Consider the following 12,744-nt stretch of genomic DNA (forward strand, 5'->3'; position numbering starts at 1 on the left):
TTCCAGTCTGCGATACGAATATATGGTATTTTTCCAGTCTTTGAAGATTTGAATAATTGCAATACATTCAAATCCAATCATTGAAGGCCATACTGAACGTACGCACATGCCGACAAATAGAAACAAACAATACAGACTGTTGAACAGTGACACGGGCCACAATCGTGGCCAACCGCATGTTCCCGTTCAGGTTTCAAAATTTCAGGTCAATCTGATGAAAATTGATGATTTTATATGACGCTGACCTTTGACCTTTCGACCAAATTATTAATTTGCCTTCTCCATAGTCTCCTAATAAAGCTTTGTTGATAAATTGATGACACATCTCAAATGGTAAATTTAAATTTCCAGTCAATTGAATGAAAATGGATTTTATGTGATGCTGACCTTTGACCTTTTGACAAAATTATTAATTTGCCTTCTCCGTATTATCATAATATAGCTTTGGTGAAAATTTGATGACAAAACTCAAATGGTAAAAACAAGTTACGCCCCGGACAGACAGACACACAGAGGTGATTGCAAAACCCAGTCTTATGTGCACAGGACGGGCTAATAAAGTTGAATATAGTGTGTTGTGAAATTAATATAATTTACAGCAACCCTGTAAACTAACATAATGCTTTAGGAATAGCTGTTGCTGTACAATAAAAAGTAGAATTGTGAAGAACAGACATGAAAAACAAGGTGTGTGTGTGTGTGTGTGTGTGTGTGTGTGTGTGTGTGTGTGTGTGTGTGTGTGTTTTTGCCCAAGTGTACATGTATGTGTCTGCAGCATATGTGTGTATGCATGTGATTTTATGCACATACATGTATGTGGACATGTAAGTATGTATGCACGTGTACATGATGTGCTTGTGAATGTAGAAACTCGCTCGAGGGCTTTGCATCAGCAGATGGTTCGTTTGAGCCTGGAATCAGCAGTCTGCACAACTTGGTGCATGACTTCCTGAACGGCACTGCCAGCAGACCGCACGTTGCAGCAAATGACCCAATATTTGTGGTGAGCGACACATCGGACTGTCTAATCGTGTGCAATTCACATTCATCATATTCGTAGCTGTGTGCAGAAAAACTTTTTCAATCAAACCTCATCTCACTCTGATCATACAAACAATGTCTTGATTTGTGATAAAGCACAACAACATCCCTTTGCATTTCTCTTGTGCAATATATAATGTTAGGTGAAAGGGGCGGGACCCATAGTTGGAATGTGCTAAGAATATCTTGGTGCATGTGCTCGAGTAGTTTTGATTTACACTTGTAACAAGGATCTGTCAGAGGTAAGTTGTATAGGAAAACGTGCACCAGGAGGTGGTGATTGCAAACCAAAAGGGTGGAGGTCTTGTGGCACATTGCATGAAAGAACCAGGAAAGTGCTACAAATGGAAAGTGCTACTTATTAAATGGAAAGAACGACATGGGACGTTTGGCCAAGGAATGCAGACCAGGTCGGAGGAGTGAGCCATACAGCTCTGGAGAGGGGTGGGACACGCGTGAAAGGCAGGGCAGCAGGTAGCCAATGAGAGAGACCTACCATGCATAAGGGCAGGCCTTAAGGTTATAAAAGCCACATTCGTGCATATGGACAAACCAGACACTTTCTCTGCCTCTACGCTCTACACGGACAGACCACTGAGAAACAATCAACATCATCTCATCGCCATACTCTCGTCTTCGTCCTGTGCGGTACCAGTCTGCATGGCCATGGGTCATGGTGGAACCAAGGTCGGCCTGCCTGCTTTAAGTCCTTACCTGTGTTCTCCTTTGTCGTACTAATCCGGTATTTTGGCGCTATAATTGGGGTTTACCGTAGTTTCACTGTTCATACATTTATGTTATCTCTTCTTCCCTATTTGTGGTCTGTCAACTGTGAGATCTGTTTATTTATTTATTGTGTCTTGTCCTTCCTCGTCCCCCATTAAAAAAATTAAAAAATTAACCCATTTATTAAAAGAAACGTCTTCCCGCCTTCTGACTTCCCACGTTCATACCAACCGCTAAATTGGTTTGCATTTGAATGATCCTTCGGGGAAATCATACGGTTATTGAAACGCAGTGTATTTGGCCGCAATGATACTTTTCACATGAAATCACTTCCTGTTTAAAGATTAAAGTGTTCTCAGTTGTTGTTGTTGTTTTAATTATTATTATTTGAATGGGAATGGAAAAAATGAAGGATTCACAAATTCCATCGTGTGGAGCGGATAGGAAAACTAACCGTCGATGGAGCATCGTCCCCAGTTCTCACTTCATCTGTGAATCAGCTTTTTTTCAGGTAATATATATATTTTTTGGTATACAGAATCGAGGCTCGTGTAAGAGCTAACACATTGAACATGAAAACATGCACAGACACATAAAACATACAATGAAGGGAGCGGGAGACTAGAGGGGGAGAGAGAGGGAAGCACACAAACACAACGACAGAAGAGAACAGGGACGTCGGTAGATCTGTGGATGGGGGAGGGGTAGGGAGGAGGGAGGGGTACACGGTATAAAGCAAATAAACACCACTAGGAATTTCAGGAAAGAAGTTGGGGATTGAAAGAGGCAGATTTGGGGTATTTGAACAGGGGTAGAAAATATGAAGGTTTTGAATGGGGGGAGATAACAGATGGTGGTGAACAGCTGTTTTAAAGACCTGGAGGGAGGAGAGGGATTCAACAGAGAGAGGGAGTTTGTTCCAGAGGTGGGAGAAAAGAGGATTGAAGGAGTGAAGGTGAGCAGAGAGTCTTAATTTTGGCAGTTTCACCAGAAGAGGGTTGCTGGCAGATCTTGTGTGTCCTGCAGATGACCCCCCATTGTGTCCTACACTACACCATCCCACTGCTAGGCAGACAGCATTGCATCACTTTCTGCTGATGTGGATTTGATTAGATGCTGGTATGATAAAGGAAGCATGTCCTTCAATCCTGGAAAATGTTACCGTCTCACCGTGTCCTTCCAGAACGATAATCCAATTAACCCATCTGTCTATTTATTTGGTCAACCAGTGGAAGAGGTTCAGTCTCTTAAACCTCTAGGCCTCACCATCAGCCAATGACCTCTCCTAGGCCAACCACATTGCAAAGCTTGCCTCAAAAGCCATCCGCAAACTGGGCAACCTTCATTGATCCACGCCTTTCCTTTGAAAAATCTGATTTACTCAAAGACTACAAGGCAATATATTGTTGCGGATCTCAAACATCGGCCTCCCCCTTATCAAGGGGGGATTAATCCCCTTGTCTTTTTACTAGCCGACGCGATCCGGGGCTATCACGTTCCTTCCGGTCGGTGTTAAATAGGGTTGTAAGCCGAATTCTTATTACCTAAGTACTAACACCGGCCGTGAAGCAAGGAAATAACCCCACCCAAACCACGGTTTCAGTGGACATGCCGAGCGATAGCGAGCCGCGATTCTGGCCGTTAACAGGTACTAAACCCAATTGGAGCGGTTCCTAGTCATGCCACGCTTACCCAATGGGAGAAATCACTAAGACTGTCGAATGGAGAGGAAACAGGAAGAACAAGTAATTTATTACGCTTTGTACAAATAAAAAGAGGAAGAGAAGCAATGTAGAGTGAAGAAGAAGAAGAAGAAGCAGATACACAGGGCAGCCTTACACAGTCTTATACTTATCCCCTGGACACGGGCCCGTTCACACTCAGTTACACTCTCAGACTCACTCACACGGGTTTGTAGATGGTCAGGCGATGGTCCCAAGGATCTCGTTCACAGCTCGCTCCGGTCCCCGACCCGTACCGTGAAGACGATGGTAGACGGCAGGCAAGCTCTCCGCGTGGCGTTGGCGCGAAGCGGACAATTATATCGGGGAAAGGTAGGCTGGGCTAACGGTTACGTTGTGGCTCACGACCGCGTATGTAATAGAAGGACCGGCGCTTGATATGCGCTCCCCGTAAGCCCACAGCCAAATTCCCACCGAGCCATTGCAATCGATCAGGTTAGCGCGTCTCTCACAATAGTTCACAATGGCGCTTTCCCCAGCGAGTCCTTGAAACCAACAATGCAATGCGCTCCAACCAAGTCCTTGTAACCAACAATGCAATGCGCTCCAACCAAGTCCTCAAGTTCTCTCCCTTCTCAATACTTGTCACAGCGCGTCTCTCCTCATAACTCAAGCCCACGACTCGAGCGCCTGCCTCTCCCTTCTCATAACTGAGGTGGGGGCCTCGCGCAAAGGGTTTTATTGCCACGCCCAGCGAACCCTCTGGAACCTCCAGCCACACCCTGTCAGGCGATGTCGCCTCAGCCCTGGTTGGTTGTTGGGGTCTTACCGGCTTCGCCCTTGATGGCTGCTTGACGTGGCCACACCCCCGACCTCATGCTACGCCCCCTTTTCGGGCCTTACCTCGTGGCATTTGGGCTGGTTCGAGCAAAAGCCCAAGGGCAGCGAACGCTACTGGCAAGCAAGGTGCAAAGGCCAAAAAGGGGAATGGAAGGAAAACTCTCCTCCGAGGTGGAATTTGGAGGGTTTGGTGGCAAAATGGAAGGGAGTCTACCTTATTTGATTTACACAACGCAGATGATTTACTAGGGAAATGGCCTTATCCTAAACACATACTGTGACATAACTAATGTTCTAAATGGGCCTACGTGTTGTTTGTGGCCTAACTATGGGGTGCAACCTTTAACCTTTAATGATGTTACCTGTGTGGGTTCTCAAAACCGCAACAATATATAGCTCAATGGAGTACTGATCGCCCCTATGGGCTGGTGCCCCAGCATCACAATGTGTCTCCTGAATTTTGTGGATTCCAAAGGTCTCAACACTTTTGGAAGATATTGTGACGAGGCCAAAGCACAAAGTCTGTTGTTGTCACATTAGAGGTAGGCTGGTAGTCTAACTTTTGTAACATATATTCTCCAATAAGGCTGGCAGGATGGTCTAGAGGTGCATACACATCACCTCTAAGCTGTGTAGTGTGGGTTTGAAACCTGACCCAGCTATGAAATGGTGTTTCGCAGGCAGGGTGTGTGATGCATCAATGTGTGTGCCGTCCCTCGGCATGGATGGACGTTAAACTGGGCGTCCTGTCTGCCTGATTTATTTGGTGGACTATAAAGTTCCCTTGGTGTCGTTCGCGAAGTTTTTTTTTTTTTTTTTTTGTATACAAGATCGAGGCTCGTGAAAGAGCTAATATTAATCACACAGAAAGACAAACCGACACATAAAACATATAACATGGGGAGCGGTAGACAAGATAGGGAGAGAGGGGGAAGGACACAAACACAACATTTGAGAGCAGGGACATCGAGAGAACTGTGGGAGGGAGAGGGCTTTGGGGGGGAGAGGCATGGGAAGGGAGGGGGGGGGGTGGGAGAGGTATAAAACATATGGACACTGCCAGGACTTCCAGGAAAGAAGTTGGAATTTCAAACAAAGTGGATCTGGGGTGAATTAGCGGGGGTAGAAAAGATCAAGGTTTTGGATGGGGGAAGATAAGAGATGGTGGTGAACAGCTGTTTTAAAGACCTGAAGGGAGGAGTGGGGTTGAAGGGAGTGTGGGAGTTTGTTCCAGAGGCGGGAAATTGGCCAGGTCTCGCCACCACCCTGAACAAATTACAAATTCCTGTACTAAATATTGCTGGGAAGGCAATGACAAACCACTCAGTATAACCCTTGCCAAGAAACTGCTTCGGCAACACCGACGCTCTTTAACAGAGTAGGGTACATCAGAATCAGAAATTCTCCAAAATTGCCCCTCTTGGTTCACTCAGTGTTCTGACCCTCCCCAGCTGCTTCAGGATGCACATGTTCTTCCAGTAACCCCCTTCTTTTCAAACTTCCAAAGTCCTAGCTCTCTGCACACCTCACCTCATTAATTCCTCACTTTTCCTGTCTATGGAAATGCCTTCCAAAGGCTGTTCTGTTTTAAGGCAAGCAGTGCACTACCAGATCTTTTCATCCCCCAACATGACCCATGATCTTTATTACCCCCATTAACCTTTCCTAACCCATTCACCTTTACCTCTGCCACCGAAGGTTATCGATGGAGGTTATGTTTTCACCCCTGTCTGTTTGTTTGTTCTCAAAAAGTTGTGCACGGATTTGGACGAAATTTGGGGGAGAGGTTGGTATGTGGCACGGAAGAAATGATTCGATTTTGGTGAATATTCGGATCCGGATCTGGATCCGAGAATTGTTTAAGCGATTCTTCACCATTGAGAGATCGGGCAAAAAACGATATGTGGCACGATATCTCAAAAGGTTGTGGACGAGTTCTGACAAAACTTGGTGGATGAGTTAGTTAGGCCACAAGAACAAGCCGATTTTCGATTTTGGTCTAGGTCCGAATCCAGATCCGTAAAATGTAAACTGTTCAGCCTGGCAGAGGTATGCTCTCTACCGAGTGTCGTTGTAGTTTTTTTTGTTCCCTCCTCTCTCGTTCCATCTTCCCTTCCTCTTCATCATTCACTTTCTGGTTGTGCCCAATTGTTGCCCTGCTATGCCACTGTCAATTTAACCTTGCTCTACCATCAGCCTTGTTCTTGTAAAAAAAAAGATTGCACTTTGAAACGTTTCTAAAACGTTTCAACATTTATGATATCAATATGTAATATCATAATAACGTTTAAAAAACGTTGTAAAACATTTTTTCGATGATCAATCTTAACCCTTGGATGCAGTGATTGGGCCTCGGAGGCCCACAAGGTTTTTTTTGTTGCAAAAACTATGTTGTACAATTGTTTTTTGGAATGAGCCTCATTTTCACTGACTTTCACGTTGTTACACAAAATTCAGTGACATAAATTAAAAAAAAATTCATTCAGGCTCGTGGGAAAATCTTCATTCTTCACTTATAACCCGAAAATCTGACACGAATGCAGGCCTGGGGCCTTAGAGGCCCCGCATAAATGTTGTTGTACTACTATGTTATATCATTATTTTCTTGATATGAGGCTCATTATATGCTCCTATAACTTGGTTACAAATAATTCAGTGACAAAAATATGAAAATTTAAAAAACTTCACACGAATACATTTGTGGGGCCTCCGAGGCCCAATGGCTGCATTGGTGTAGGATTTTTGACAGTTGTGGTCATATACATTCTAAATAAAAGGATTAGTGAATCATATTTTTTGAGCCAATACTCCTCCATGAGTCTCAACCTTTTAGAGAAAAAAAAAGTTGAAAAACCAAGAACAAAAAATATTTTTGGAAAAAAAAGAAAAAAAAGATTCATTACTTGTATGGGATTCTTCCAACTAATAGGATCAATGATTCACATTTTCTGAGCAAATACACATCCATGAGCATCGACTTGGATTGAAAAAGGATATGAAAGAAAAAAAATCTGTATATAAAAAAACATTACACGAATACATCTGTTGGGCCTCCGAGGCCCAATGGCTGCGTTTATGTCGGATTTTTGACGCCTGCATCCAAGGGTTAATAATGTTTAAAAAAAACCTACAAAATAATGTTTTCACAATGTTTTAATAACATAATTCCTTTGGCTGAGAACATCACATCAAAACTCCCTTGTTACTCAAACAAGCATTTCTGTTCTGTTAGACAAAGATTAATGAGCGCACACTCATTCCCTTCATCCCATTGATCAGATGCTGTAATCATTTTTTGTGACCCCCCCCCCCCCCCCCCCCCCACAACAGGTGCTGCACGTGTTTGTGGATGCAGTGTTTGAACATTGGCTCCAAGATTCTTCTGCTACCTCAACTACCTGGCCCCGGAAACTTGCTCCAATTGGACACAACCGAAATGACAACATTGTTCCTTTCTTTCCACCGATTACCAACGGAGAGGTGTTTGTGCCAGCACGGGAGCTTGGATACAGCTACAGCATCATGCTGCCCAGTACGCCAAAAACACACATTTACAGTATGAATGTACAAAAACAACAACCAGAACTATCATATTATTACCTCCGCCACTGAAGGTGCATAGAGATTATGTTTTTACACCTGTCTGTTTGTCTGTGAGCATGACATCTCAAAAAGTTGCGGACGGATCCGGACGAAACTTGGTGGACAGGTTGGCTGTATGACAAGGATGATTTGTTGAGATTTTGTGAAGATCCGGATCCACATACTAAAAAGAAAAAATTAAGTGATGCTTCGCCATTGAGAAATAGGACCAAATCGGTATATAGCATGATATTTCAAAAAGTTGTGGATGGAATAATATAACAAAACTTGGTGGATGAGTTGGTTCGGTGACGAGGACAAGCTGATTTAATTTTGTTTAAGGTCCGGATTCGGATCTGGCCAATCAGTGGGGTACAAAACGTAAACCATTGAGAGGTATGCACTCCATCATGGAGTTATGCACTCCACCAAGTGTAGTTCTAGTTTTACTTGCTATCACTAATGGGGAAAATCTAAATAATGGATTGCAGTTTGTTCAACATCATGAGTGTATGTACCTCATTAAAACTTTTAAAAAGGGGGATTAATTTGAAGTCTTAATTTGTTTTCATATGATATTCCAAACAAGTTGTTACCATGAAAAGCACAACCAAACGCGACCCAATGCAACCCGCTCCAGGCTCCCACACCTGACCCCTGCTCGACGTCCCCCGATTACCTGTCTATCCACTCCATGCCCCTTCCCTTCCCTGCCTCCTTCGCACCTCATATCCTTTTAGCTTCCCTTGCACCACACTCCCTCTTTGCTTCCTCTGCATCCTTTTCCTCTTCTCCCCCTTCATCCAGGCCCCCCTCTTCGCCCCTGCTTCCCGGCTCCTCTGTTCTTCCCCTGAATCACTGCCTCTCTCTTTCCCCCTGCTTCTCTCTTTCCACCTGCTTCCTAGCCACTCGAATGTCTCCCTGCGCCCCATTCTCCATTTCCACTTCCCAGCATCCTGCACCATTTATACTTCCTCAGCGTCCACTCTGTTTCATCTTCTTCAGTGCACCACTCTCTTTTTACTTCCTCAGGACCCTGTCCCCTTTCTGCTTCCCCAGTGTCCCGTCTCCTCTCCACTTCCACAGCTTCCTGCCCCCACTGTGCTCACCTATTCCACATCCTCCGACCTTCCCCTCTCAATACTCCTCCACCACCTCCTCTTTATCCCTCCCTGCCAACAGCACCTCCTCCCCCATTCCTAACTCTATGGACCTCCAACATCTAACCTCTGAGCTCCAATTGGACAGATCTCTTGATCTTTCCACTCCATGAGGAAGCAAAGTGCCACTGGCAAACTGCCATTATTTGGTTAACAGAATCCTTCCTCCTACACAACAACAACAACAACAACAACAACAACAACAACATGCATTTTAAAGGCCATTTTCCCTGCTAGAGCGGGGGTTAGCCTTGCAGTCCCCATGACAATTTTCTCCGTTTTGCCCTATTTTCTGCATCTCTTCTTGTTAACCCCCTTGCCCGCATTTCTTCTTCCACCATCGTTAGCCAAGTCTTTTGTCGGTCTTCCCCGTATTCTACTTCCTTCTACATTCATTTCCATCACTCTTCTCAACCAGTCACTTTCATCCTTCCTCAACACATGACCAAACCATCTCAACCTGTTCCTCTTCACAGCATCAATCACAGGCTCTATTCCCATCATCTTTCGCAATTCATCATTTGTCTTCCTCTCTCTCAACGATACTCCGCACATCCATCGAACCATTCGCATTTCCACCCTTTCCAACCTTCGTTGCTGCTCTACGTTCATTACCCATGTCTCGCTCCCATAAATCATAACACTTCTCACACATGCAGCATACACCTTTCCCTTTTTTTTCCTTTTTTTTTTGTATACAAGATCGAGGCTCGTGAAAGAGCGAACATTAATCACACAGAAAGACAAACCGACACATAAAACATATAACATGGGGAGCGGTAGACAAGATGGGGCGAGAGGGGGAGGAACACAAACACAACATCTGAGAGCAGGGACATCGAGAGATCTGTGGGAGGGAGAGGGCTTTGGGGGGGGGGGGGAGGCATGGGAAGGGGGGTGGGAGAGGTATAAAACATATGGCCACTGCCGGGACTTCCAGGAAAGAAGTTGGAATTTCAAACAAGGTGGATCTGGGGTGAATTCGTGGGGGTAGAAAAGATCAAGGTTTTGGATGGGGAAAGATAAGAGATGGTGGTGAACAGCTGTTTTAAAGACCTGGAGGGAGGAGTGGGATTGAAGGGAGTGTGGGAGTTTGTTCCAGAGGCGGGAGAAAATAGGAATGAAAGAGTGAAGGTGAGCAGAGAGCCGAGATTTCGGCAGTTTAACCATCAGAGGGTTGCTGGCAGATCTTGTGCGACCTGTAGGAATATTTGGGGGACAAAGCACAGAGAGAGATGGGGGAGCAAGGCCGGAGAGGAGTCGGTAGAAGACAGAAAGACCACCTACCTGTCTGCGGTGAGTGAGTGAAAGGCCCTCGGAGATAGCTTCATCACGGGAGATTCCAATGATTCTGAAAGCTTTGGTTTCAACAGCGTGAAGCCGAGCTAGGTGTGAGGCAGGAGCACCGGCCCATAGAGGAGAACAGTATTCCATTGAGCTGCGGATGAAAGCCCTTGTATGTGGTGAGGAGCTCAGGTGTGCCGAGGAAGGACTTTGCACGACGGACGATGCCCAGTCGGCGACTGGCTTTGGAGGCCAGCTTGGAAATGTGGTTTTCCCAAGAAAGATCATGGCAGATAGTGAGACCCAAAAGCTTGAGCGACAGAACTTCTTGGAGAGGATTGTTGAGAAAGTAGATGGGAGGGTTGTCCAGTCGATCTTTTCGGAGTGACATAGTAAGAGTGTGAGATTTGTCAGGATTGAAAGACATGTTCTACTTGTTTGACCAGTCTGTGATTTTGTCCAGGTCTTCAGAGAGTGAGGAGGCTGCAGACTGCCGATCTGAGGGAAGAGGAATGGAACGGCAGAGAGTGGAGTCATCAGCAAAGAGATAGAGAGGATTTTCCAGAGAGTCGGAGAGATCATTGATAAAGACCAGAAAAAGCACAGGGCCCAGAACACTGCCTTGGGGAACTCCAGCCTGAACAGGAAGGGGAGATGAGAGAAATCCATTCAGGGCCACACGTACGACCAGAGAGGAAGTCTGCAAGCCATGCATGGAGATTTCCATGGATACCATAGGAGGAGAGTTTGGTGAGCAGAGCTGGGTGCCAGACTGTATCGAAGGCACGTGATATGTCAAGGGAGACGGCTCTGATTTCCGATTTGGCATTGAGGACCTCCATCCATTGTTGAGACAGCAGAAGCAGCATGTCCAGAGTAGAATGACCTGGTCTGAATCCAAATTGATGATCGGAGATCAAGCCATTGGAGAAGAGGAAGGATTTGATATCCGAAGCAATGATGGATTCCATGACTTTGCTGATAATTGGGAGCAGGCTGATTGGTCTGTAGTTGCAAGGATATGTTTTTGCACCTTTTTGTGTAAAGCGGTAATGTTTGCTGATTTCCAGGATGCCGGCAGATGACCTTGAGCAAAAGAGAGGGTGAAAAGAACAGAGAGAGGGTGTGATAGAGCGGAAGAGCAGGATTTTAGGGCCCGTGGGCTGATGCCGTCTGGTCCAGTTGCAGAATCAGAGTCGAGGTTTGACAAAAACTCCTCCACCTTGTCAGGAGAGAAGGACACAGAGTCCAGGAGCAGTTGGGTTCGACTGGGTAAGGTGGGAACAGAGAGAGATGGGTTTGGAACACAAGATTTTGAGGCAAACACAGAGTTGAGGCATTCGGCTTTGTCACGTGCGGTGTCAACTGTGTAGCCATTTGAGGTAAGGGAGAGGATGAAGGGGGAACAAACACCAGAAACGGATTTGACCAGATGCCACCAGGATTTGGAGGAAGGAGACAGGTTTGAGAGTTCATTCATGAGTGTGGAGAGATAGTGCTTCCTGGCACTCCTGAGGGTAGACACACACTTGTTCTGAGCTTGGTGGAAGGAACTGAGATTGCCTTCAGTTGGATTAGCCTTCCAAGAGGCAAAGGCAAGTTGTTTCAGGGCAACTACCTCACCACAAGATTCAGTGTACCATGGACGAGAGGAAGGGTAAGACAACTGAAGACGAGATGGGATAAATCTGTGCATGAGAGAGAGCAGTTTGCTTTGGAAGAATTCCCAGGAAGAATTGATGTCAGAGGCAGTGGAGATGGGAGACCAGTCCAGATGATTGATGGCTGCTTGAAGACCGTGCCAGTCGGCCTGAGTGAAATGCCAGACTCGGCGACGCTGAAGAGGCTCTCTGAGAATGGCCAGAGAGATGTCCACTTTAACAAGCACATGATCAGAAGAACCGATTGGGGCAGAAGAAGAGCAGCAGACATTAGCAGGGAAGTTTGTCATAACCAAGTCTTGAAGAGAAGATACACCATTGGCTGAGATCCGGGTCGGGAAATTGACAGATGTGTCAATCCCAGTGAGTCGCAGAAGTCCTTTGCTGAGGTGCCATGGCTGGTGAGAGATGAACTCACACACAGCCAGCTGGCATGATGACAGTTGAAGTCGCCACATATGAGGAAGAGAGAGTTTGTATGAGTGGATAGAAGTTGGTCCATGTTGTCAGACAGTGAAATGTAAATGGAGTCATCACTGTTTGGAGGACGGTACAGAACACATATGAACAAAAGGTGGGAGCGGAGAGGAAGCCGTAGCCAGAGGTACTCCTGGGGGTGAAGTGGAGAGAGGGCAGTACAAGGAGAGTGAGGAAGAGAGTTTTTGATAAAGATAGCCACCCCACCACCAGGACGAGGCTCAGGTCTATCATACCGGAGGAGGGAGTAACCAGGAAGAGATATTAAGGAATCAGAGACATCTTGAAGGA

At 45.7% G+C, this 12,744-nt stretch overlaps 2 protein-coding genes across 2 annotated transcripts in view; one reads left to right on the top strand and one right to left on the bottom strand.

The window, feature by feature from the left end:
• Nucleotides 1–12,744, bottom strand: part of PELP1 (proline, glutamate and leucine rich protein 1) — a 359,306-nt gene that overhangs the window by 210,133 nt on the left and 136,429 nt on the right. The window lies entirely within an intron of this gene.
• The window catches only part of LOC137439071 (L-dopachrome tautomerase), a 43,058-nt gene that overhangs the window by 23,336 nt on the left and 6,978 nt on the right, over nt 1–12,744 (top strand). The window contains exons 6-7 of the mRNA XM_068134741.2: nt 868–1,003; nt 7,620–7,821. Coding sequence (XP_067990842.2) covers nt 868–1,003; nt 7,620–7,821 — 338 coding nt within the window. The remainder of the gene's footprint in view (nt 1–867; nt 1,004–7,619; nt 7,822–12,744) is intronic.

Source organism: Myxine glutinosa, chromosome 13 (genome assembly GCF_964187855.1).
Source record: "Myxine glutinosa chromosome 13, kmMyxGlut1.1, whole genome shotgun sequence".
Taxonomy (NCBI): Eukaryota; Metazoa; Chordata; class Myxini; order Myxiniformes; family Myxinidae; genus Myxine; species Myxine glutinosa.